Source organism: Orbicella franksi, chromosome 14, assembly GCF_964199315.1.
Source record: "Orbicella franksi chromosome 14, jaOrbFran1.1, whole genome shotgun sequence".
NCBI lineage: Eukaryota > Metazoa > Cnidaria > Anthozoa > Scleractinia > Merulinidae > Orbicella > Orbicella franksi.
Window position 1 is genome coordinate 3,404,884 of NC_138158.1, and position 26,764 is coordinate 3,431,647.

Below are 26,764 nucleotides of genomic sequence, written 5' to 3' on the forward strand. Positions count from 1 at the left end.
AACGAGCGAGCAACTGCAGGATGCCGATTCGTCAAAATTGACCTTTACTTTGACGTTGCGGGTACGCAAACTTAGCAAACGTAACGCTTATCTAACAGGGGTAGAGACGATTGTTAGGTACAAGGTACCTTTTCACTCTTTTTTTTATAAAAATGATGGAGCTTCTTTTCCTCTCTGGGGGAAGAATAACTTTGGAATGCACTATAATGAGAGAAAATGCATTCGCGAATTTTCGAGGACGAGTGGAGGATTTCAACCTACCCCTCCCTCAAGACAAAATTGATACAAACAATCCCGGAAGCCATCCCGGAAGTGTCGAAGAGTTTCAAGAGCGATGGCCGCTGAATGTGGGAACGTAAAAGAAATACTGAAAAAGTTCTGCAAAGATGGTCTGATACGTAATGAATTTTTGCAAGGATGTGAGAAATTCTTAACTGAGGTAACAGTACCAGCAAAATGGCAAGGCAAAACTGACTACAAGCTTCAACAGCTCCATGAAACGTACCAATACCGTGAAAAAGTAATCAGGGAATTTGTTGGCAAAAAAATATCAGAAGAGTTTAAATTATCGCGAAAAACCATAACACAGTTTTTTGATGAACTTGAACGTTTCGCAAAACCTTCAGAAACTAACATTAACAATTTTTCTGATCTACATGCAAGTTGTAAAAGCAGGCCAGCTATTTCTGATCTGTTTGGTGAAGATGATGTCAAGTTACAAGGTGTTGTTGTTCGAAGAACAGAGCAGAACGCTTGGGTTTTGGTGGAAGAGGAGCGAGAACTTATTATTGACCTTCAAGCCAATGAGAAGAACAGTTTCAGCTCGGGATTCCCTGTTAAAGTGGGTGACATTGTTGAGGTTACAAGACTTCAGAGAGAAACGGAAACAACCCTGGAAACAGATGTAATATGGTAAGTGAAATACATTGAACTTTTATTTGATATCTATGATGTATGGAAATGGGTGTGATTTAACTGTGTACAGTATTTTTAAGAAGGATTGACTACACTACCATACCTTATTTAGCACATTAACATTAATATATATTAAGTTAACCCCCCCCCCCCCCCGCTTGGGGTTTATTGTCACTTCTTTGTTGGTTTGTAGCTCCATCCTCAGCTATTCATGTACTCAGCTTTTTCTTTAATTGCTCTTTTTCAGCTGTTACCATTTATGCGAGAGTGAAATTGAAGTGTTTTTGGATTACATGCTAAAGCTATTACAAGATGATGGCTCAACTGCTGCAGTAACTGGGATAATGAGGTAAAAAAGTAAAACTGAATTGTAACTCAGTTATAATATCAGGAAGATTATTGTGCAGTGAACAATTGACACTTAATGACTGGTCCCAAGGGAAACAGTGAATTTTGTTTCCCGAGAATCTCAATGTTTCCCGAGACGAAGTGGGGGAAAACATTGAGATTTGAGGGTAACAAAATTCACCGTTGCCCAAGGGACCAGTCATTATGTGATTTGTTATTATAGCAAAACAAATGGGTCAAACCGGTGGAAAACAAATAATCACTTTACTGATAAATGATGTGCAACGGCGGTCAACATTTTGTGGGTAACAGTGAACTGTTTCCCATTTGACATCATAGTTTTTGCAATGTTGCCCACTCATGGCATTTGGCAGGAAAGAGTTTCATTGTTAGATGTCATGTGACCATGAACTAGCCTATGAATGGGCGTGCTGTACATAACGGGAAAAACGCGAGCTATATAACAATTATTATTAATAACAGATTTCATTTATTAATATGTCATAAAAGAGTGAAAGTACAGATCATGAAACTTAATATTACTTGTTTAAACATTTTCCATGCTTCTGTTATAGGTGTCACGCTGCTTGGGATTACATTCTTCAGCTTTCAAAGGATACAAGTGACAACCAGATCATGAGCGAGAATGTCTTGTACATTATTGAAGAGATATGTTCCAGCTCTCAGGGGAAAATTCCACCAGTTGTTGAAAAGATTGTACAACAATTTACAGAGAGTGCATTCTTCAAATCAATTTTTCCTATCTTTGTTGAGAACACAGCAAAAGGAAGTTGTAGCAGGTATTAGTTTTGCAAACAAAATTTAATGGAGATTGATTGATTTATTGAACACTCAGTGATTTAACCTCTCTATTTACAAACTGGTAACTAAAGTAAATTTTAACTTAACATAAAACATGCATCAGCATTTATATTATTACATGACATTCAAGCTACCATGGGAACCGGCTATTTTGGTATTCTCTGTAGTGAGCTGGACCTATCATGCAAGGGAGGCTCATGCAGGGGGAATATCATAAAAAAAGAGATGAACCTCATTTACATTTGAAAAGACTCCCAGCATTAGCCTCATGCAGTTGCAAGCTAGTTCAAGTCCAGTACCAAGAATACGGAAAGGGCCTAGTAACTCTTGAGTTTTAAAAATTTACATGATCGAGTTAAGAACTATTTCCTCTCAATGTTAACAGGACAAATATATAATTCACGCCAATGCTTGATATGCTGTATGAGGTTTTTATTGTCTTTGATGTTCAAGAAACACTTTATGGAAAAATTGAAAAATTAAACGAGACTTACCTGTAAGTTGAAGTTTGATTGGAATTCTATGAGTCACCTACTGCAACAAGGGGATCACATGAGATTGCATCACGCATGCACACGTCAGTTTTTGAAGCTCGAATGTGAATGTTGTCCAGAAGTGCATAAATGCAGCAAGTCCCTTCTGTTGCTGTGGTTGGTGTATGACCGCTGTGTTAAGGTAACAGGGTGTAATTGAACACCATGCTATGGGCGGGGATCAAATGTAACAGGGTGGGCATGTGATCCCCTTGTTGCAGTAGGTGACTCATAGAATTCCAATCAAACTTCAACTTACAGGTAAGTCTCGTTTAATTTTTCAATTCTATTTTGTCACCACTGCCACAGGGATCCCATGAGACTTCAAAGCCCAGACATTCACATGAGAAATAATGTAAAACAAACGGAAATTTAATCATAACATAGTACCTATGTGTGTACAATAGGTCTGAATAAGAGAACAACAAATGTTACATGCATATGGGCAGACATGACAACATGCAAACTGTCGACACCCACAGTCTATGGTTTTGTAAAGTGCATTCTAGCTAATCAATGTGCAACACAGAAGTGGCAAAACCACCATTCCCTTGGAAGGGCTTGTTGTAGAATCTATCAAATGTTCTCTCCGAAGACCAACCAGCAGTATCTAGAATTTCCTTGATTGGAACAGATACATTTTTCGCTTTCGATGCAGCTGCCGCCCTGGTACTGTGAGGTTTGAAGGTGTTAACATCAACACCAGCATCTGCCATTACAGAACAAATCCACCTTGATATGGTATCTTTAGAGGCCCGGTGATGTGGTTTCACATGACCAAGAAAAAGCTTTGTTTCAGTACCTCTTAGTGGTTTTGTTCTCTGTAGATATTCTTGCAAATGAGTAAAAACACAGAGAGATTAATCTTCAGGATAGGCTTGTAAAAGCACTGAAGGTACCTTGTATCCAGGTCTACTTTGTTTTGTGTGCTCTGGTAGGGCGAACTCAAAAAAGTTATCCCCTTCTTTCATAAACTGGATGTCTAACATGTGGAGACTTTGTCCTCTTTGTGCAGATACAAGTGCAATTAACATTGTCAGTTTTAGAGTCAAGGATTTTAGCCTTGACTCCGTTGGTTTGGACAACGATGACAAATAAGAAAGGACTAGGTTTACATCCCATGTAGTGTGGTACCGTGGCATTGGTGGGTTGTTCTTGTAGGTGCCTTTCATGAAGCGGGAGACGATGGGATGGCTCCCTATGTTCACATTGTCTGTGGGAAGAATGACAGCAGATAGTGCACTTCTTGCAGTGTTTATAGTTGTGTATGACAATCCTTGTTCATGCAGACTGACTAGGAAATCTAGCACTGTGTTCAAAGGTGGATTGTATGAATTAACTTCTCGTTTAGAACAAAAGTCATGCCACTTCTTGAGATAAGGGGCATATTGTTTTTGGGTACCAGCAGACCAAGACTGCAAGATGATGTTGGTAGCTTTGCTTGACATAGCTCGCTAGCACAAGGATTCCCTGATACTTTGCAAGCTATCAGTTGCAACTGCTTGCTGAGAGGATGGACTGCATTGCTGTGAGGCTGGACTAGAAGAGTGTCCGACTGGGGAAGTACTAGGGGGTAGTCTGTTAGAAGGTTCAGTAGAAGTGTAAACCAGGGTTGTGTTGTCCAGAGTGGAGCAATGAGGAGTGCTGTTGATTGGTCTTGTTCAATCTTCTGCAGGCAGTTTGCAATGACACTAAAGGGTGGGAAAGCATAAAAGTAATGAGGTTTCCAGTCCATGAAAAAAGCATTAATAAGCTGTGCTCCAGGGTCAGGTCTCCATGAGACATATTGAGGGACCTTAAAATTAAGTCTGGAGGCAAACAAGTCAATGTCAAATGGACTCCACCGATCATGTATGGCCTTAAAGGCCTCCTGCGACAAGGACCATTCTGTCGTGTCCCTTAGTGCTCTTGATTCCTTGTCAGCTTCAATGTTATCAGACCCTGGGATATGAGTGGCACTTAGCCAGAAGTTGCATTGTATGCACCATTCCCATATAATGGTTGCCATGTCATTACATGGAATTGATTTGATACCCCCCATTGCATTGATATATGACACAGTAGTAGTGTTATCAGATTGAACAAGAATGTGTTTCCCATTAATAACACTACAAAGGGATTGTAGACCCAGTAGTACTGCTTTCAGTTCAAGATAGTTAATGTGGTTTCTTTGTTCCTCAAGACTCCAAAGTCCCCCAGTGGAGTTATTTCCACAGACAGCTCCCCAACCCAGATTAGATGCATCAGTGGTGAGCATAAGGTCAGGGTTTCCATGGCTAATAGCTTTAGAGGAATGTGGGACATTATTTACCCACCAAGTCAGTTCTGTCCTAGATGGGGTAGACAGGGTCATAATGGCGTCAAAATTCCCCTTGTTATCACGGAGTGCACAAATTTTGTCAAGCTCCAAATGCCTGTAATGCATTTCTGCAAATTCTACTGCTGTGAAACTGGAAACAAGGAAGCCTATGACCTGAGCAACACTACGGATAGTGGCTGTCTTTTGAAGGAGCAAATTTTCACAAGCAGATTTGACCTTCATGGCTTTAGACTCATTGAGAGTTACCATCATGGTGATACTGTCCAGCACAAAACCCAAAAAATCTATTTTTTGTAGGGATTGGAGCACAGACTTCACAGGGTGTACAGTGAAGCCAAGTTTGGTAAACAAACTGACAGTATCAAATACATTTCGTTGACATGAGTAAAAAGTCTGACCAATGAGAAGGGAATCATCAATGTGCCCCATACATGTATGTCCATTAGAACGTAGATGTGCATAAACTGGCTTAAGGATTTTTGTGAAAATCCTTGGGGCAGAGGACAAGCCGTTAGGTAGGCATGTGAATTGGTAGTATTTCCCTTTCCATTCAAACATAAGGAATTTCCTGTCCTCCTCTGCTATGGGGATAGAATAGTAAGCATCTTTGAGATCTACTGATGCCATAAAGCATCCAGGTCGGATGAGCTTGAGGGCAGTTCGGAACGTATCCATTTTAAAATGATGGTAATCAACAAATTCATTGAGTGGTTTCAAATTAAGTATCATCCTGTGAGTACCATCCTTTTTAGGTTGAATGAAAATATTTGAAATAAAACTATCAGGTGTATTGTTCACCAATGTAAGAATTTCCTTACTCACAAGTTTAGCAATTTCTGCATCAATGATATTGATTTCCACTGGTGAGAAATGGATTTTGTTAGGCCTGGCCATCTGCTTCGGGAACTCAGCCTCAAACTCTATATGGTGATGCTTTATGGCATCCAAAATAATGGGGTCATTAGTCAATGATTCCCACAATGGCAAATGGTGTTTCACGTGCCCTGCTTTGAAATTTTCAACACTTTTGTGCAGGTCCTCTAAATTAATATTTGTGGTGGAATCTATTTCCCTTACCTGTTGTTCTACTGGGACTTTGGGGAGGTCTTGTTCATCTTTGTCTGATGGGTTGCTGCTCGGCCGTGCCCTAAAAAAGGACGGCGTTTGAATGTATTCAGACGATTTGATGGTCAGTCATAAGGCTTCAAACGTGGTGCCTTGGAGCTCGAGGCCTTATTAGTAAAGGCTGAACCGCTGGTCGCTTTCTGCATTTGTTGTCCGGCACATTTTACGTCAGACATTTCTTTGAGGTGTTTGGATAAATCGTCGCCAAACAGCTTTGTTGAGGGTTTTATTTCCTCTTTACACAGTCTAGTGTAAGGTGGGTTAAGGTCTGGCTTGATGAGCTCCCGGCGTTTCATGTTAAGCTTCCAGTTTGCATGTCCGAAGAGTGCAATGCTATCCATCACGTGTGTTAAGATTTCACGCGTGTTCACAGTTTTCGCGCTCTGAACATCTTTGAATAGCCGGTCGGCTAGAATTAAGAGTGAGGATAACCCAGAAATAATCAGTTCCTGAACACGTTGAAAAGCCAGATCCACTGACCTGTTCTTTCTAGTCAATAAATCCCAGATTTCTTCATTCACCAGGGTCGGTGTGAGATATTTGCAATTTGCAGGTGGAGGATATTTCTCGCCTCTCTCTTTCACTGAATCTTGAGACAGTTCTCCAGTCAGAATATTGTCAACAAGTGTGGCAATTTTCCCCTCAATATCAGGGGACTTTCTGCTAGTTGACAATAGCGCCTGAGTCAGGCTGTCTAGAAGGTCGTTCTTTGACCCTGAGTCAGAGTGAGCGGGCTTTGGACTTTGGCCGTTGCTCGAGTCGAGCAATTGATTTGTGGCCGCAGTTAAGTCGAGTGAATTGGACGTCTTATCCAAAGCGCCTTCCTCAATCTCTTCGTCTGGATCGGGTTGCAGGAGAATATCTTCTCTGAGGCTATTAAAAGCTTTGGTTTGGGCTTTTGAAACCTCGACAAGCTGTGTTAGTGAGCTTTGTAAGCCTTGCAAAACACTCGCCATGTCGGCCAAGCTGTTTTTCTCCGCAGTCCTGGAAGGGTTGGCACTGGAATCTGTTTTTTCCCTGTCGTCAGCGCTCATGTTCCTTCAGTCGATGATTTGTTCTTCCAGATAGCATAACTGAAGTGTGCAAAAGGAATTTTTCAGAATTTCATTCAGCAAAAATTTTTGCTGCCTTCTGACGGCGCGAAGCGATAAGCACTGACGTGCGCATGCGTGATGCAATCTCATGGGATCCCTGTGGCAGTGGTGATGAAATAGAATTAATACTGTAGTGGCAGAATGAAAAAAAAAGTCAAAAAGCAAGCAATACAAATTTACTTACATCTGATGGTGATGTTACGTCAGTGGCTACCAACAAAAGAACAGCATTATTGTCAAAAGTTCAATGTGGACCTGATGGGCCACCTGGCTCATATATGCAGACTTTACCTTACCTTAGCAGCCACTTCTCTACAACATCCACTTTTCTCTGTCCCCAAGGTGGCCACCATACATGTGGAGAGACCTGACTGTTTTGTTTGCTTCTGTTATTTTCAGTCAACCCTTCAAAACGGTTCAGAGCATTCTGGTGCATGTCCTTGGTGTTTCTCCAGCTTCTGGTCCAAGAGTGTTGCCAATAGCAAAAGTTCTTACTGAAAGCTTGTTAAGCAACTGTAACGGGCAGGCTGCTTTAGATTTCTGGGAAAAATTATCTCTGACCATTGCCATTAAGGTTCCAGGAGCCCATGGAGATCTTGAAGCTTTACCGTGGGGAGAATTTCCATTGTTACCAGTGAATGAAGAAATTCAAAGAGATACCTGTGGTAAGTCAATATAACTGTATTTAATGTACTTTGACGTCCCTGTACAACCACCTTCCATGCCATAAGTAGAAATGTTTGCTTCCAGTATCTTAAATGTCAGATACACCCAAAATGATCACGTACAAATCATGTGTTTCACTACCATCTCTACCGAGATCACACCAACACGTAAATGCATGAGTCATGTAATGTACTGATGACCTACAAGTGACATTATATAATTTGTGTAATACGTTTTTTAAAGTTTGTGTCCATCATTGGCAATGTAAGAAGTAATTAATTATTAAATAATGATTTCATTTGTTTTAAGGTTCTGAAACAAACATCTTGCCAGTGATAAAAAAGGAGGGCAAGTATGAATCAGAAAAGGAGTACTTGGATACTTATTTTAAACTTCTCAGAGAGGAATGCCTTCACAAGATCAAGAAAGGAATCTCAGATTTTTCGAATAAAGGAGAGTACGATTCAAAAGATGTGATGTTGTACAGGTTGGAATAAGTTTTCTTTATGTTCTGAAGATAAATTTAAATTAATTTAATAAATGGGCCAAAAAAGTGAGTGTTGTTGTTTCTATATATTAAATGGTTATATGCTCCTACAGTAGGCACGGTGGCCTCATGGTTAGTGTGCTCGTCTCCGGATTGAGCGGTCCGGGTTCGAGCCCTGGCCGGGGACATTGTGTTGTGTTCTTGGGCAAGACACTTTACTCTCACAGTGCCTCTCTCCACCCAGGTGTATAAATGGGTACTGGCGAACTTAATGCTGGGGGTAACCCTGCGATGGACTAGCATCCCATCCAGGGGGGAGTAGAAATACTCTTAGTCACTTCATGCTACAGAAACCGGGATAAGCTCCGGCCTGATGGGCCACTTGGCTCGCATGCAGACTTTACCTACCTTACCTTACAGTACATATCACATATGAAGAGAGTATTCTAAATGTGCTTAATACTTATGTCTTGATGTTTGTTAATTTCTTATCCATCGTGCAATACCAGGAGAAATGGGTATATAATTATACACTTTATATAAATGTGTCTCCTGGGCACCTATTAAATAGTGATGCGGTATTACACATGAAGTGTGTATAAGGTGCCAAAGAATAATGGTTTCTTTAGTTTTACAAGCTCTTTGCTTTTATATTATATATTGTGCAATAGTATGTAGAGAAAAAAGAAGTACAGTCATCAAAGAGTTTTCAAAGGTTAAGAAAATTACAGCATCTAAACAGATGAAGGATGACTAAAAGATTCAAAATTTTATCAGTGGCGATTTATTTCTTGATATTCAGTCAAAAAATATAAAATAATTATGAGGAACTTCTGTATTACAATCCACTTCATTTATTCTTTTAATCGTAGCCTGCACTTCTTCAAATTCCCCCCAAAAAATCAGCTTATTTTGTTCTGAGCTTAGAATCTTTTCATCCAGTTTTTCTCCATAGTTTATGGTATTAGGTAAGTAAACATAGAATGGAAATTAGTAAAAGAGACCTTTTGACAATCAGCTGAAACACTGTTCCTTTAATTAAAAACACTGAAATCACAGTTATACTATCAAGCACTAACTGTGATATCAAAAGAAGTTCTAATCATTATCAATTAAAAGATTCTTACCACTGTAAGTTATTAATATTTAGAATGTTGTTTTTAGGATTTCGTTGAAAGGTCTTCTCACCAAGCATCGCGAAAACTCTCCAACTACCATGTCAATTCAATTAGAATTTACATGTAAGCTGGATTCTCAGGAAACTATTGACTGGGGGTGAGCATTTTTTGCCATTTCTAGAATAATAATTGACAATAGTGTCATAATTACAATTATTAAAATATTAAGTTAGACCTGAAAACTACCATAATTGTAATTAATCACAACTTTTATAGTTAAAATGTGAACTAACTTATATAATTAGTGATGATGTAATAAATATATTTCTTACTCTATGACATGCCTATGAAGAAATTTAAATAAAATTGTATTTAATATTAGTCTGTTGGAGAAAAAGCATGCATCCAGGTTTACAATTCTTATTTATCTTTTCTATAGGTCCACAAATTGGCTTCGGTATGGAAATTTACTTTGTATTTCATTTGATGAAACATTTCAACCACCTGTTTGGGCAATGCTGGAAAAAGTGGATTATGAGCAAAGGTTGGTCAACCAAACATTAAGTGCTAGGGTTAAGGTTACTTCCCACCATCAAGGGCACAAAAAATAGTCTTTTCTTTTAAATTTAATCAGTCATTTTATCTAATGTTTACAAAAGAAATATATTGAAAATCTCAAAAGGCAGTTGAGTTACATTGTATTTCGAAAAAAAGTATTTTCAAATAAAGTGAATAAACCAGGAAGCTGTCATAATCTCGTAAATGGTTGAAACCTGCAGGGGTAATTTCCGTGGCAAACGCTCATCTTGGAGCTCGTATTTCATGAAACCTACAAACTTGGTCACAGGGGTTGGAAAACGTCATTCTCTATGCATTTTGCCCTACCCCACCCCTGTGCAATGATGTCATAACACTTTCAGCACTTTACAATTTTCCAACATTGAAAGGGGGGATGGGGGTGCTGACACTTATTTTGTAGGTATTACGGTTATGATTTCATATTTTTGCACATTAATTGCCCAATACAATTTGTCTATGGTTGTAGTTATCATTACTAATTTAATGGAAATGCTTATCCTAAATTCTAGTGTTGTGTGGGTGACCCTTTGTCGTGAAAAAACAAACCTCTTGTCAGAAGCAGAGTTTATTGTGAAGATGCATGAAATTACAGATAAAGGTCAGTTACATTTGTCAAAATTTGCTACCAAGCAATTTGCACTTTATATGGTTTCATTTCATCTGGTTCAGATATAATTACAGTTGATGGAACATAATTTTGCAGATATTAAAATGTGTTGGCTTCTTCTCAAAGCAGTTTATATGTGAGCAACCAACTGCTAAACTAGTTGGCTGGCCTAGTTAATGTCTGCTGGTCATAATATGGACATCTTTTTCCTGTAAATTTTTTTTGTCGAAATGTGAAAAGTGAACTGATCAACATGCCACAAGCGTGGGACAAAGAAAAAATCTGAGTCCCGGAGAGGAATCGAACACATGACCTCCTGAACACCGGGCGCATGTTCTATCCACTGAGCTACGAGAACTCATGGAGAGCAAGGTCATTTAACTGAGTTCATATGAGTTCTCTCCATGAGATCTCATAGTTCAGTGGATAGTGCAGCCACCTGGTGTTCGGGAGGTCATGAGTTCAATTCCTGTCAGGGACTCAGATTTTTTTCTTTGTCCCACGCTTGTGTCATGTTGATCAGTTCACTTTTGACGTTTCATTACCGAGCTTAAAATTCACCATGATCTTTATTCATTTATCAATTTGTTTGTTATAGGTGAAAAGGCATATATGGTTGAAAGCCAGACATTTTATCTTTCCTTTGCCCCAGCTATGGATTTATTGCAACACAAAGGTCTATTATATAAATTATACATCTAGTTTAATGGGACTAACTAAGCCCTCGACTACCACCTTCAAAACATGAGGCCTCCATTAAGTAGTAACACACAATTGGGGTCTATCAGCAGTTAACAGACACTTATAGTGTGTTCTTTTGCAACCACAAATCTGATACAGGATATGGATGGGGTTTAAGTCAGGTTGGCTTGTCAGCTCCAAGGAAGAATTCTTTTTTAACTGATATCTTCACGTGTAGCTGGGATCTGTCTGAGATCTGAAATTAAATGGGCTGAAATTTTACCGATAATTACTGAGATTACAGCAACTGTTCAATTGACTTCACTCTGATTATTGACATGACTCATTGACTTTGCTGGTGTTCTCACTGTATCAGATTTACTGTAATTCACAATTATGGAGGACATGACGAGTCTGTGTGGCTGATGATAGATTAGGAAGAACAATTTAGATATTACTGAGAAATGAGTGTGAATTGGGTAAGGTGTGATTACAAAATACCATTTTGTCCTTAATACTGCACCATTCATTTTTCAGAGTCTCTACCATTCAAAGAATTCCTGGTTTATCCAGAGGCAGGTTTTAAGGAAAAAGCAGACTATATTGAGAAAATAAGCTCTCCTCCTGACTGGGGAATCATATTTGACCCACCTCCACCCAGCTCTGGCCAACCTGTACTTCCACCTGACTCTGACTTATCTCCACCTGAAGACCAGTCTTCAACCTACTCATTTCTAACAGAATTTGAAAAGTTTAAGTGCAGCAATGTTGGAAAAAAGCTTGATGACACTCAACTTGAGGCAGTTGAGCTTGCATTTGAGAACAAGCTAACCTTGATTCAGGTACACATACACAATGCTGGGAATAGTTTTTCTTACATTGCAGGACATGCATGTGTCCCATGAAATCTCTATTTTTGTTGGACATATTACCAATTTGGTTGGACACTATAATAGTACTTCTTTACTGATGTCACGCTTTCCTGTTTTTTCTTTTTTTTTTTTTTTTATTCCACTTGATTTATCATGCCAAATTTAGTAACTATGCACACTCATAAAAATTTAGTGGCCAAACTTGCCAATTTTTACCAGTACTGGGGCTGGGGCAACATTTGTTACCTGGCATACATTTCATTGTAAAAATTGCATGGCAAGTTTGGGATCCCATTTCTTTTCATGAGTTTGCAATGGATTCTCTTAAAACCTTGCATATTAATTATATTCTAAGTTAAGTACAAAATACTGAGTAAGTGACTATGTCAAGATGCAAGACAGTGTAAAGAGTATATGAATCTTTGTTACTTAAAAATCTCTTGAGCTAAATGACTGTTCTGATAATATTTACTTCATAAAAGTTTTCTAAAATTAATTTTAAATGACGTCTGCAGTAGACCTAACTTCTAAATTCATTTATATTTTCTCTATCTTGCATGTAGGGTCCACCAGGAACTGGAAAATCCTTCGTAGGTGTGATACTTGTCCGTCTTTTATTATCAATGTGTGTTCCAAAAACGTTTGGACCTATCTTGGTAAGCATTGACCACTTTCAAAAGCAGAGAATAATCTTACTTACGAATCTTTTGTTGGGAAGAAATCTCTCTCTCTTGCAGCAAGGGAAACAATTTGCTGGCCAAAGAGTAGTATGCCATCAAAATATTTATCTGTCTGTATGCATTACAACTGCTCTCAAAAGAACTGTACTTTTGAGATCAAACACAAATGGCATTTAAGTGGTAGTTGTTCACTGCATTTTGGGTCAGACGATAGTATTCCCTCAAACTTTGCCTAGTAAACTATCTTGAGTCACAGGTACATGTAAATACAACCACTTGACCTTGCACTTTAAATTGAAGATCTTTCTCAACAATGCATATTGGCAATGTTCTTTTTCTTTAAGTGCTGGTAATTCCTTAAGGTGGTCGCAGCTGCTGGCAGGAGCAGTTGTTTACATTGTGAGATTTTATTTGCTGATCATGAGTTTTGAGTGAAAATTTCACAAAGATATTCATAGCTAGAGTTTATTACTTATGTGGGTGGTCATAAGTAGTGATTTGACTGTTATTAATGACATGTAGCATGCATACAGCTGTACAAGTCATGTAATGTACTGTGTACATGATTGTTCAGAATTCATTTTCGAGCAGAAGCATGTGAAAAGATCTCTTCAGCCATAAACTAAACTTAACCAAGATGAATTAAATACCATTTCTGTTAATGGTGTATAATTTGTTACAGCAACTATATACAGCTTGTATATTGATAGGTTGTCACCTATAAGAACAATGCATTAGACCATTTCCTGGAGATGTGCTTAGATTCATCACCTAGTATTGTTCGTGTTGGAGGACAGTCAAGTTCAAATAAATTGAGAGACCGCTTATTGTCAAAGGTAAGAGTAGAAAATGCCGCTTACAAACCCTACTAGGTTTGTTATAGTGTAGCGAGAGGTTGAGACCGAAATCTCGAAAGGTGGTGGCAATAAGGTGGACTGGGGGAGGGGGGAGGCGCAAATGGTATGAGCAGGTCTAATAAAAAATTGTAAGAAGCTGCCGCAATCAAACAAGTCTTCTGTTGTGCACTCTACTTACATTGTCATATTTCAATTTTCTATTTGAAGTAACGAAATAAGGAAAGTCTTTTATCATAAATAATAATTAATGAATTTTATAATATTGTTATCGGGCGCTGGGAGACCAACCCACCAGGGGGGAGGTAGGTCCTCTCTTGGTAGCGTTATTCAATGTACAATTTGATTTATCATTCATTGACCAAAAATTACATTTGATTTGCATAAAAAATTATGTCCTCAGATACTGAATGATGAAGTGTGTTCATATTCTTAAAGGTGGGCAGGGTGTGGCCAGAACCTCTAAACACGCAAAAAACAAAGCTGAAAGTGCAACTAGAGAAAATACAAGATCAAGTGAAGGAGGCTTACGATAAAGTTAAACGTTCCAGTGTTTTCAATGCAAAGATTTTCTTGGAGGTATTTGCAGTTAATGTGTAATACACTGTTCTTGTGAATCGTGGAGATAGCCCCTCAGTCACACGTCTTAGTATTATGTGTGACAACTTCCATTAATTCCCGCATTGTTATTTCAATGTAACCACTTTGTTTAGACAGTACTTTCATCAATAATATGAGCCTGTCTCTGAGTGCCTTTACAATGAACACCAGGTCTCGTTGGATTGAGGGTCGTGTTTGGTATCTCCTTCTCAAACTCATTAATAATTGATCAAGTTAAAACAAAGAAAATCACAACCGTGAAGGAGGTTAGATGCCCGGTCTTAATTAGCATAGACTTGGTATGATTTTACTTCTCCGTTTACCCCTTAGTTTTTGTTTCGATTGAGAAGATATATCAAACATTCGAGACAGTGTTTCATGGACTATCCAAACACCTCGAATTTCGTCAAAAATACTCCTCTGCGCGTCGTATTTTCAACTCTCTTCTCGGTGTTTCGATGTGCCGATTATCCCGATGAAACACTGGCCATTTTCACACTAGAGACGGATAATCCGTCTGCTACAGACGGAAAATGTAGCAGACGGATTATCCGTCTCCAGTGTGAAAACGGCCATGTCTCCAGGGTTTGATATATTACTTGAACCAGTGAGACATTGAATGAAAGGTTCAGCAAGCGGTGAACTGGAATGAAGTGAAGAGAGTACTCCGATCGAAACTATGTAATATAGTGCAGTAAGAGTTTATGACGCCTACATGGTCTGTACATGTATCTTTAGTGCAATATGGTGGTGAAGAGGTAAATAAAATTGCATCAAGACTGATGAATTGTAATCGCAAAACTAAGAAATCGCGTTTAATGCTCCCCAACCACGTAAGCTGCTTGTACCTCCTGCTCGAAAGTAGGGGGCCGGGTAGAGGCCTTATGATCAGTGTCAAGGTTGGTGCCAGGCTGAAGGAACTTGACCTTATGAATAACTTACACCATGGTGAAGAAATACAAAACTAAGGCAGCATCCACACTACTCTGGAGGAATTTGAAAAACCCAGCTTTATTTCCACGGTTAGGCCTATCGTCCACACTAATCCGTCTCGAAAACGCTCTTCAAACCGGATAAATTTGAAAAAGCCGGCTTTTTGTTTTAGTGTCAACCGAAAATATTTTGAAAACGGAGCTTTTCGAAAACGATGGCGCCACGGTGATTTTTCCCTGCCCAAGTTTTCCTCAAACTCGAATTCAAAATGACTGGTGATTGTTGCGTTTTCAAATTCCTCCGGCGTAGCGGGGACTGGGCCTAAGTCCGTTGCAAGAGACGAACGACAGTGAAATGGAAGTGCGAGCTGTATTCCTACTTTTTTGTCGTAACTATGTTTCTTGTATATAAGGAAGGTATCACGTCTAAATACGAAAACAAGAAGCTCTTAGGAACGTAAGTATCCTAAATTCTTAGTAGACAGCAAATATATTAGAATCATTTTAGCCTGGTGCGAAAAAAAATCCGGATTCCAATTTTCTTATTATGTACTTGCATTTACTGTGATTAAGACCGTTTTTTTTTTTCCTGTGAAGACAGCATCTGAAAGTCAAATCAAGGAGCTCCTGACGAATGTCGAAAGAACATCGAATGAACAGGCGGAGGTGGAGAAGTTAATTACGGAGAGAAATGTAGTTGGCTCAAATAAATCCCACTTGGAAGGTACAAGGATTTTTTCCCTTGGTGTAAACTTTAACCGCTCATTGTCTAACTAAGTATGCTTCTGAAAATTCAAAATCTGTAACACAAAATCGATTTTTTTATAGGCTTAAAGGATTTTATTTGCTCGTAGTTAAAACCATTGATTTTGTGTAAATACAGGGTTTGCTAAAAAGGCACTGGAAGACTGGCTTCCATCACAGGATGAATTTGATCAGTTTGCCAGGAGATTATCTGAGAAGAGATCAACACGGACCCTTTCTGCATCTGACAACAGTGGTGGAAAGACAAAAAATACCAGGTAGTGCATCACAAAATTATTATTTGGCTGAAGGAAATAAAAGGACAAACCTAAAGATGTGTTGGAATTGTATGTTGTATTGTTGATGTGACTGACATTTTAGACATTTTTAGACACTTTTAAGGATTTTTAATCCGATCTGATTTTCCTCTGAAGTTTTGGTGGCCTCTGTCCACTTTCATCAGATATGCAATCTGTAGGTTCGTCTTTGCTCGTGCTACAAGCCCTTTTTCTTTCGTTTTGTGTTGTATCCGTTTGTTTATATTTTGACTAGACCTAAGAAATATATTCTCAAAATGATTCTTTCTGATTTGTGATATGATTGAATATGTTGGCCTTAGTCCAGCTGGGAGCAGTAAGAGGAAGAAGAAAGGAGAACAAGGGCAGGAAAATCCTGACGACCTAAGAGAGCCTTCTACGGAAGAAGATGAACGACTGTTTTCAACCTTGGAATATGAACTTCCTGTGGATGATACGAAAGATGCCCCCGTCATACAGAACACAACTGGAGAATACTCAACTGGAGAGCGCAAACTGATTCGCATTGATAAGAGAAGTGAGTTTGAGCTTATTCAGTCCTCATTAAGGTACCTCAATATAATTCCAGTTCCTTGTATTTTGAGTTATCTTGGCCTCGCACAAAATTACTTTTAAATTGAAGGAAACCTGAAAATAAAAGTTTACTAAGATAGTTTAACACCGAGTAGACAACATTAAACCATAACGGAGCAAGGATGGTTAAAGATGGTCAAGATTAACACGGATTACAAACAACAAATTTTCAAAAAATTAGGCTAAACCTTTCAAGATGCCCAAGCTCCTAAACTGGAGATTGTGTGCAAGAGTATACATAGATATACATAGAAGTCTTAATGATGTAAATGATTTAAATTCTTTATTCTAATAGCTGTTATTGCAGTTGAGGCCGCGGTCATATACTTTTGTTTAAAACGAGGTAGAAGAGTCAGTACCAAGCAGAATTGACCCTTTTGCCTTGTTTGTATGTCAAACTGTTGATAACTGTAATAACAGCTATTGGCACTCCCCTGTCTGCAAGGTCTTTGCTCAGAAGTACCCCAATTCCATTAAGCACGCCACCCCTGTTCTAATAAATGCACCTATTGTGATACTTTTCGATATGCTGCCATATTCCAGTGTTACTACTAAATGTGCCCGGCAAGTCTTGTTTATTTTGAACCTGAGTTAACTTGAATCAAAAGAAGAAAATTTAATCTGCTTTGTAGTTTGGGCACTTCGAAAATGTCTAACGAAACTAGGGAAAAAGATAAGTGCTCTGTCCCAAATTATACTGCAATGGTTATAGTCGTCTTCCACTCTGAGTCTAAACCCGAAATTGTAAGTGATAAAATAACATATCTCCAAAACAGGCCATATCTATCTCTGAGAAACTGATGTTGTATAAAGCCACAGTATGGTCTTTTTAATTCACCCTCACGCGCCATTTTGTTTGTAGGAGTGGAATCTTTCAGAATTACCTTGGATGACAAGAACCTTGGGGTTCTTAATCCACGTGAGAAGATTCAGCTTGTGTATGCTCTACAAAGCTTGCATATTGAAAAAGCCAGTGCTGAATTCATTGAAGCGAGCAAAGCAAACGTGCAGGTAAAGGCAGTTTTAATACAGACAACCTCCATAATGCAGACGCTGTTCCTTTGCTGATCTTATTTAAGAGCCTTGACTGTACACTTATGCTAGCCTACTTAGTAATATTTTGCATTGAAGCAGTTTTCATTTGAGTGTCAAAAAGTAATTGGTTTTGCATCACTATGCTATGCGATTGGCTTAAAAGCTCGCGCCCTTTTTTCATCCAATCAGAAGTAAAACCAAAACCAATCGTGATCTCGCTCTCACGCGTTTTCCCGCGCTTTACGTCAGCTACGTGTAATTACTTTGAATTTTGATTGGCTCATTGTATTGGTTGTGTCCTAATTGTGATTTGCTAGAGTGATTACTTTCAAATTGGTTTGGTTTTACGACACTCAATTAAAAATTGCTCTAATAAGAGAGTTTGAAAGATCTGTTTTGTCAACAGAAACACCAAGAGTACGAATTGTTGAGGAACAAACATGATATCGATGTGATGCGGAACTATGACGTCATTGGCATGACAGTGACCGGTGCAGCAATGAGGGCAAATCTTCTTGGTAAGCCAACAAACCTGCTGTTTGTTTTTGTTTTTGTTTGCTTCATTTCCGCGTAGTTAACTTGATTTAAATAACACCCAATACGCAGTATTTTTCTCAATTAAGCGCTCACCTTTGATTCAACTCCCATCCTCAAATATGTACGTCCATAGAATTGTAAAATGTAAAATATATTTGCGTTACAAAGACATCTGCAAGGAGGGTCTGAAAGCCATGGACATGGACACCAACTCCTGGGAAGCCATAGCCATAGAGCGAACAACATGGATGCAGACAATGAAGAAAGGCCTCTCCCAGTACGAAGAGTCACTTGCACAACAGAGCAAAACAAAGAGACAGAGAAGGAAGGCCCGAAGCCAGGGAGACAGACCAGCATCAGACTACACCTGCACCCAATGTGAGAGAGACTGTCACTCCCGAATCGACCAGACCAGTCACACTTGACGCTGTACTAGAGCCAATACTAACACACACAGCGCGTATCCGTAGTCTTTCGAGACCGACGGATACCCATTATATCATTATTATTAAGATATATACACACCCTTACCCGTAAACGTTTATCAAAATGAATGAATTGATTAGGAGAAGCTAGGAGTACTCAAAGTTTCGTGCGAAAACAAAGTGGACAGTATCACCTTCCCAAGCAATAGGATGGTCGTACCCACGTATGGGGTGAGAAAAGGGAATTTACTGAGACTATACCTGAACTAAACTGTGACGCATTTTTTGCATTGTTGCCCATCTTCTCTCTGATTCCAGTTTGACTTATTTTCAGCGGAATTAAAGCCATCAGTTATGATTGTAGAGGAAGCTGCTGAGATACTTGAAGGACAGCTTGTGGCTGTTATACCATCATCTGTTCAACATCTTATCATGATTGGTGACCACGAGCAATTGAGACCTCTGGTACAAAGCAAAAGACTCAGAACGAATAACAACCTTGATATCTCCATGTTTGAGAGGCTTTCCAACTGTGGCGTGCCTTTAAAGCGACTTGGGTTTCAAGCACGAATGAGAGAAGAGCTTGTTGAATTGCTCCAAAAGTTGGATATTTACAAGGAACTAAAAACAAATTTCGAGGTAAATACATAATGTTTATAAATCGTGAGTTTTTCGCTCCAAGGTAAAAATAACTGTTATGTTATGTATCACGAACAACCTGTGTTTTAATCATCTCTTTATCGGTCTGGAAAAAAAAAAGAATTTAAGTCAGCAAAAAAGGAAACTGCTCTTGAATTTGTCAAGTTCAGTTACTGTTTAGAGGTGGTCAGTTTATCATGAATTCAGAGCAAGCCTATGTACCTGAAAGACCTAAAACTACAAAAGTTTAACATGAAAGCACTCAGATAGAGGAAGCTGTATGCCGGTGGACGAACTGCGTGTGTGTACGGTTAGTTTGTCGTGTTGTTGTTAGATGATAAGACACTAGTCTAGACACTTTCCTGATATCTTGATGTAAAATTTAGTTATTTTTGCTGAGGTTGATGTCTGAACAAATGCACCACAGGCTAGAGCAGACATAGTGACGTTACTTTATGATTATACATGTGCCATTATTTTTTTCGCAGTATTGAAATTGAATTGGCAAGATTACAGTGGGTAAATGTAGTTCTCAAACTCATGAATAATTCATCAAGTTTAAACAAAGGAAATCATGACCGTGACGGTGTTTGGATATAAAAAAATATACTAATTGACATATATTTTAACGATTTTATTTCTCCGTTTTCTCCTTAGTTTTAGTCTCCATTGAAAAGATATATCGAACACTCAAGACAGTGTTTGACCACATTTCCAAACACCTGGAAGTTCGTCAAAAATACTTCGCTGCGCGTCGTATTTTCAACTCTCTTCTCGGTGTTTGGAAATGTGGTCAAACACGGTCTTTCGCGTTTGATATATCAAATCCCATCGTCATATTTTTGCAGCAAGTTGGCGACAATGAGCTGCCAGATTGTGTCGTGAAAAGCATGTATTTCTGTGAACACACAAGTTCTGAGAGTACATCAGACGATCACAGCAAGCGAAATCCTCATGAAGCCAGGGAAATCACAGAAGTTGCAAAAACGTTCTGTCAAAAGGGGAGAGTTGATCCATCTAAAATCACCGTGCTTTGCGCATATCGCGGACAGGCAAGTGTATAGTGTTATGCTTTGGGGTAGATAAAAGGATTATGCTTCTATTTTATACTTGTCTTGGGAAAGGAACCATACTGTTGCAGTTCCGATATATATATATGGGTTATTGACCATGCATGAGGTCAAGATGGCAGGATGTTGGCCAAAGTCTTTTTTTTTTGCGTGTTTATGGAGCGAGACCAGCGGAGTTGAGGTCCATAAACTCGAAAAAGAGAACGAGGCCAATATCCAGCCATCTTGACCGAACAAGGTTGGCAAGAGAGGATTTACAATATGGCTTTCGGGAAAAATTTTTCTTGCGGGAAACAGCGGGTAGTCCCAAGCAGGCAAGATAGCGACATCGAGCCTGTTCGGGCAGCCAATCACAGCGCTGGATTTAGTTCATCAGTCTTGCCCACTCACGCCGGAGCTATCCATATAATAACTAATGGTACAAGACCCACTTATGGCTCTCTTCGATGAGTCCAAAGACCATCGTTAGTATCAGAGAAGCGTCTTGAACTCTCTATAAAGGGACAAAAGGCTACACTGCAGACCAGGGATTTTGTAATTGGGAAAGTTGATTATTTATTTTCAGGTCACAGAAATAATCGAACGTTTTAAATCGTCGAATGTGGAGGGGCTAAGTAAGATTCAAGTGACTACGATTGACAGTTTCCAGGTAGACAAACATGTTTTTAATTAACTATTTTTAGTTTTAATCGTATAGCGAGGGCGTTGATTATGATATGTTAAATATCTCGATTTATTTAAGCACCAGTGAAACACACTAGAAAAGACGTTATTGTAATCATTATCATTATCACCACCAAACACCTTCATCATCATCATCATCATCACCACCATCACCACTATCACCATAGCCATCAGCATCATCACCATCACCATCCCCCTCACCACCACCACCACCACCATCATCACTTTCGTCATCATCATCATTATTATAGTCAGAACCATTATTATTCCTACGAGCACTTTTACAGACAGCTCGGTTGGTTCCAAGAACAGACCCAGAATTCTTACAATCACTGCTTCCGTAATACGGACAACCCCATAGCAGGGAAGCTGCGATCTGTCCTTTTGGTGTCCGGAAAGAAAGCGGACGGGCCTGGGAGATCTTTGAATTTTAGATGGCTGATAAAAACAACTACAGTCAAACCTCCGGTTGCGACCACCTCTCCTCAGCAACCAGTTTTCCTAAATACCAAAAGTTACCAAGCCAAATTACTATATTTGGAACTTGTCGTTAGCGACCGCGACCACTTAGAGCTAAAAATTTGAAATTTTCTTTTGCTTTTAGTCTCTCAATAAGCGACCACTTGACAGATAATAGAGGGAAAATTGGATAATAAGGTGTTCTAACATTATCGCATCACTGGATGGTACAAGAGACGGCAATTTCTCTATGGGAAGTACCCGATTTTTTCTCAAAATCGACTTTTCACGTGAATAAAACATTTAAAACATGGATTAAGTCTCACTCACGCAGTTAACTTATGCTAATGAGGCAAAATTGTGACCCAGTAAAGTCTAAGCTCTCGTAAGCGACCACCTCCCGTAAGCGACCTGCTAGGCATGACGTTTTAGGTGGCCGCTTACGGGAGGTTCGACTCTTTTTTGCTCATGTACCTGCTGCACCCAAACTGTCAAGCTGTGACGGTCTCCAAAACGTTTCCGTTCAACTGGTCAGTAAGCCTGTTTGAAGTGTATCTACAGTATTTAAGTTTGACAGGAGTTTGAACTCCAAACCGAGGAACTGAACATGACCTGCCTGTGTTCTCCCTTTCTTCACCTCTTTAGACGCTTGGAAACAGAGCACTTACCTATTCAGAAAATATACTTACTCAAAATACTTTATCTTTGTTGTTTTACAGGGTCAAGAAAATGACATAATTCTTATTTCTTTGGTCCGAGGCGAAAACAAAAAGATTGGATTTTTGTCGGAGAAGAACCGTCTATGTGTGGCGCTCTCTCGTGCACGTTGTGGTGTGTATCTTTTCGGTAATCGAAGGACGCTGACGGCAGCAAGAGTTACGCCAAACTACTGGAAGGTGCGCATTTGACTTTTTTGCCTTTTTAAAGTTACTTGGAGATGTCCGTCCACCCTTCGTTTGAATGAAAGCCGTCAGTAATGTATGCTAAATACTAGCTGCCTGACTTCGTCAGATGTTATTACTCATAATTGCCATATTCAACATAGACCGTCATTGGCAAATCTGGAGGGGCCTTTTTTTTGGGGGGGGGGGAGGGGGGGGGTTTGGAGGAACCTGAAAACTGCTAACAAGCTAACCGGCAACAGTATGGATGTGTCTTCGCTCCTGCGCAGCCTTCTAGCTCAGTGGAAATTGTTTGTATTTGATCTAGTGCAGCTAGGAATTAGCTAACTTCATTAAAAAAAAAAAACGATATAAAGGTTAAGTCTGCATTCAGGTCAGTGTCTGATCACTCCGGAACTTATCGCGGCTTCCTTAGCATGAATCGCCTACGGGTTTGTTTTACCCCGCTCCCCAGTATTAAATCCGATATCTAGTTATACCCCGAGGAAGTACTGTGAGACTCAAATGTCTTAACCCCAGGGCTCGAAACGAGATAACTCGATCGAGTGTGCTAACCATTGGACGACAGTGCCTCCTTCTCGCTGAAAAAATGGAATTAAAAAGCGAGGATCCTTCTTTAGGTTATCGTGGACTACATGAATGAGAAAGATTGCCTTGGCTGGACTTTTCCATTTCATCCAAGTGTTAAAAGCGTAAGTAGCACGTACATTGCACATTCCTCCCCTTTATATGTAAATCGTTCATTTGTGTACCCCGAGAGATTGTTTGTTTCTCTCTCTAGACAATGACACAATTCTGTTTATTTTTTCCAACGTGTACATGTATATTAAGTACAAGCCAGCTAACAGCTGACGGACTTTCCATATTTAACATTCCGTAGTTCAAACTAAAATACTTCAATGCTCTTTTAAAATTGCATGGCTGTTAGAAAGGTGTTTTCAAGTAATCCGGTGTTTCAATTTACTATGGCACCAAAATGTCTCGAGTGGCTGGTTAATTTATTTTTTTTTAATAATAAACTTTTACTTTTATACAGTACAACCAGTTACATTACTAACACTACAATACTTACGCAACAAACATTACAATACATCCACTTACACAACTTAGAATACAACACAGCTACTTCACATTGTTTGCAATAGTAAAAAATATACACAGAAGAGAAAGAAATTAAAACTAACAAAACGTAAATAAAAATAAAAGACGAAAAGGAAAAAGAAGAAGTGGCACATCAGACAAAGATATTTGGGGCAGCTCATGCACACACTGTTATCCATTTTGCTCGGAATTTCGTCAGTGTATATACACATACACGGCTGTTTAAAAGTGCTATATTTTAACTTTTCAGGATGAGAACAGTCCCGCCACTGTTAGTAAGTACTCATATTGTTTTGTGTCATTTGTAAGGCTTTCATCACAAACCTTTGATACTTCCTGAATGATATTTTGTACGTTTGCTTAAGACCAGCTGGAGGGAAACACCCATTTTAATGGAGAAATCTGTCGTAAGGGTGGGCATGGGGGGTAGGGGGGGGGGGGCGAGTTGGGGGTGGTGATTTAAAAAGCCCACAATAGGAGAATCTTTGTTTGCAGTATGTCTCATTAGCATAAGCGATACAGTTTCTGATGGGGCTACAGAAACATTAGTTCTGAATATTGTAAGGGCACAGCACGATTAACTGTCCCAAGGAATTTGAGCCCGATGTATTGAATACTTTTTGTGCGACGCGGGTTTAAAAACTCGACATTCTACAAAGAATGTATGAGCTTGCCACCCAGACATTTTGCAGCTGTTGAAAGCCAATTTCTCCTCGAATATTACAGCCAAAGAGCCAAACATTTCACCAATTACAAAGTTTCACAAGCTCTTTAAATGTTTGTAGTCAAATCGTGTCTAGCATGATGCCTTCTATGCGCAAAGTCGTATGTTCAGTTAATGAGGAAAAATGTAAACAATGACGTCAGCAAAGATTCGCCCATAAAACAGTTGTATTTTTTGGCCTTGTAATCACCCCTGAACAATAACACACGGGTGCTTTTAATCTTCGCTAATGTAAACCTGCATGTAGTGTGATTGAAAGCGTCTGCCCATTCTAAAATATTTTCTCGATTAACGAAATTCCATTTCCTTAGAAACAAATCAAACAGTTTTAGCCTGTTTGCGTGATAGTACCGTGTTATTTTAACGCTGTCAATTTTTTTCCTGATTTAAAGCAAATATCAATTTGAACTTTTCAAATGTGGAGCAAGTTAATGTCGCTGTTGGAAATCATGCAAGTGTGATTGCAAATCCAGGTAAGTTTATATTTCTACTTTCTGGTTTTCAAATTTTAGGCATTTTCGGGTTTTTCTATGAGAAGGTTTGAGTTAAAATTTTGTTCAGCATTGCATAAGTTTGCGCCTCAGATTTGTCTTGCTTTTCTTGGCTTCAAACTACTTAAGTTGTTGAGTAGCTTCGAAGATCACTTTCATTCGCTTCAACGTGTTTAATTTTTTCTTGTGCTTTTGCATTTTCTTAGGAAACTCTTCGTCATCGGGAAAGACAGCAACTCAAAACATACAAATACGTAGTCCTGTGTCTGAAAAAACGCCTGTTCAAAATACGATGTCACCAACTTCACCAATTCTGGGCCAGGAATCTGGAAGAGTTGCTAACTATGACATAAAATTCTCTGGAGAAAGCGGCCTTGAATTGGCCAAAGAAGCAGGAAAGCCTGTCCAAGAAACACCAAATCCAAGGAAATCTCTTGATTTAAGCGAAGATGAAGAGCTAAAAGGACAACGGGTACAAGAATCGTTTATATTTAACCAAGAGAATAGTACCGTTGATACTCTGCAGACAGAAAATGAAAGTCTGCAACACGTTGAAGAATTCTCTGAAGGGAAACCGGTGCAAGAAACTGAGGACCCACCTAGTGAGAAACCAAAGATCGGCATTGAAGAGCAGAGGAACGAGAGAGAAGAGCAGCCCATTCAGGAGACACAAGGGCCTGGTAAGGGGCAAGGAACAGAGACAGTGGAGACAAGTCAAGTCATGGAAGGCGAGGAAGACCGTGAAGAGGTTATAGAAGGAAAACCACTTCAAGAAAGCGCCAGTTCGAACGTAGAAAGCGAATGTACCGAAGAACAAGCTTTGCCTACTCAAGAAACCATGGCTGCAGGTAAAGGGCCTTTTGAAGAGACTGGTCAAGCGCAAGGAACAGCGACAGAGGAGAGAGGTCTAGTCAAAGAAGGCGAGGAAGACCATGAAGGACTGTCTGAGGGGACGCCACTTCAGGAAAGCGTCAGCTCTAAAGCAGAAACCGAATGTACCAAAGAAGAGGCTTTGCCTACTCAAGAAACCATGGCTGCAGGAAAAGGACCTTTTGAAGAGACTGGTCAAGCGCAGGGAGCAGAGACAGAGGAGAGAAGTCTGGTCAAAGAAGGCGAGGAAGACGATGAAGAATTGTCTGAAAGGACGCCACTTCAGGAAAGCGCCAACCCTAACATGGAAACTGAATGCACCAAAGAAGAAGCTTTGCCTACTCAAGAAACTATGGCTGCGGGTAAAGGGCCTTTTGAAGAGACTGGTCAAGCGCAGGGAGCAGAGACAGAGGAGAGAGGTCTGGTCAAAGAAGGCGAGGAAGACGATGAAGAATTGTCCGAAAGGACGCCACTTCAGGAAAGCGCCAACCCTAACATGGAAACCGAATGTACCAAAGAAGAAGCTTTGCCTACTCAAGAAACCATGGCTGCAGGTAAGGGGCCTTTTGAAGAGACTGGTCAAACGCAGGGAACAGAAACAGAGGAGACAGGTCATGTCAAAGAAGGCGAGGAAGACCATGTAGAAATTTCTGAAGAGAAACCACTTGAGGAGAGCACCAACTCTAACGCGGAAACCGAATGTACCAGAGAAGAAACATTGCCTACTCAAGAGACTATGGCTGCGGGAAAAGGGCCTTTTGAAGAGACTGGGCTCGAGGTAGGCGTCAAGGGGCAACCTACAGACGAGTAGCGTTAGAAACGCGTTTACCGAAACGTAGAGTATAAAGGAATAGTTAGAGTGTCAAGCGCTCTTATGGAAAAACTGAGGCTTCTAGTTCACTGTCAGTGATCGGAACTTTTTGCATTATATTTTAGTCTTTTTTTAAAGAAACTTGCTTT

At 39.6% G+C, this 26,764-nt stretch overlaps 2 protein-coding genes across 2 annotated transcripts; one reads left to right on the forward strand and one right to left on the reverse strand.

The window, feature by feature from the left end:
- Window positions 1-29: 29 nt before the first annotated feature.
- Window positions 30-26,618, forward strand: LOC145467884 (uncharacterized). The gene is made up of 26 exons (XM_081451498.1): window positions 30-912; window positions 1,163-1,264; window positions 1,839-2,063; window positions 7,557-7,822; window positions 8,133-8,310; window positions 9,475-9,585; window positions 9,868-9,972; window positions 10,517-10,605; window positions 11,213-11,290; window positions 11,833-12,137; window positions 12,731-12,823; window positions 13,558-13,683; window positions 14,140-14,280; window positions 15,831-15,957; window positions 16,117-16,255; window positions 16,597-16,811; window positions 17,730-17,878; window positions 18,309-18,420; window positions 19,199-19,503; window positions 20,352-20,555; window positions 21,139-21,222; window positions 22,436-22,612; window positions 23,239-23,310; window positions 23,970-23,994; window positions 24,836-24,916; window positions 25,141-26,618. Exons 1-26 carry the CDS (start codon window positions 335-337, stop codon window positions 26,613-26,615), a joined length of 5,562 nt encoding a protein of 1,853 aa, XP_081307624.1. The 5' UTR covers window positions 30-334; the 3' UTR covers window positions 26,616-26,618.
- Window positions 6,123-7,517, reverse strand: LOC145467987 (uncharacterized). The gene has a single exon (XM_081451646.1). The coding sequence runs from the start codon at window positions 7,095-7,097 to the stop codon at window positions 6,129-6,131; it is 969 nt and encodes a 322-aa protein (XP_081307772.1). The 5' UTR covers window positions 7,098-7,517; the 3' UTR covers window positions 6,123-6,128.
- Window positions 26,619-26,764: the final 146 nt, after the last annotated feature.

Bases quoted from the DNA above. Each gene is read 5' to 3' on its own strand.
- LOC145467884 (XM_081451498.1), top strand. From the start codon at position 335: ATGGCCGCTGAATGTGGGAACGTAAAAGAAATACTGAAAAAGTTCTGC. The intron at 7,823-8,132 runs GTAAGTCAATAT...ATTTGTTTTAAG, and splicing joins AATTCAAAGAGATACCTGTG to GTTCTGAAACAAACATCTTG. The intron at 20,556-21,138 runs GCAAGTGTATAG...ATTTATTTTCAG, and splicing joins TTTGCGCATATCGCGGACAG to GTCACAGAAATAATCGAACG.
- LOC145467987 (XM_081451646.1), bottom strand. From the start codon at position 7,097: ATGAGCGCTGACGACAGGGAAAAAACAGATTCCAGTGCCAACCCTTCC.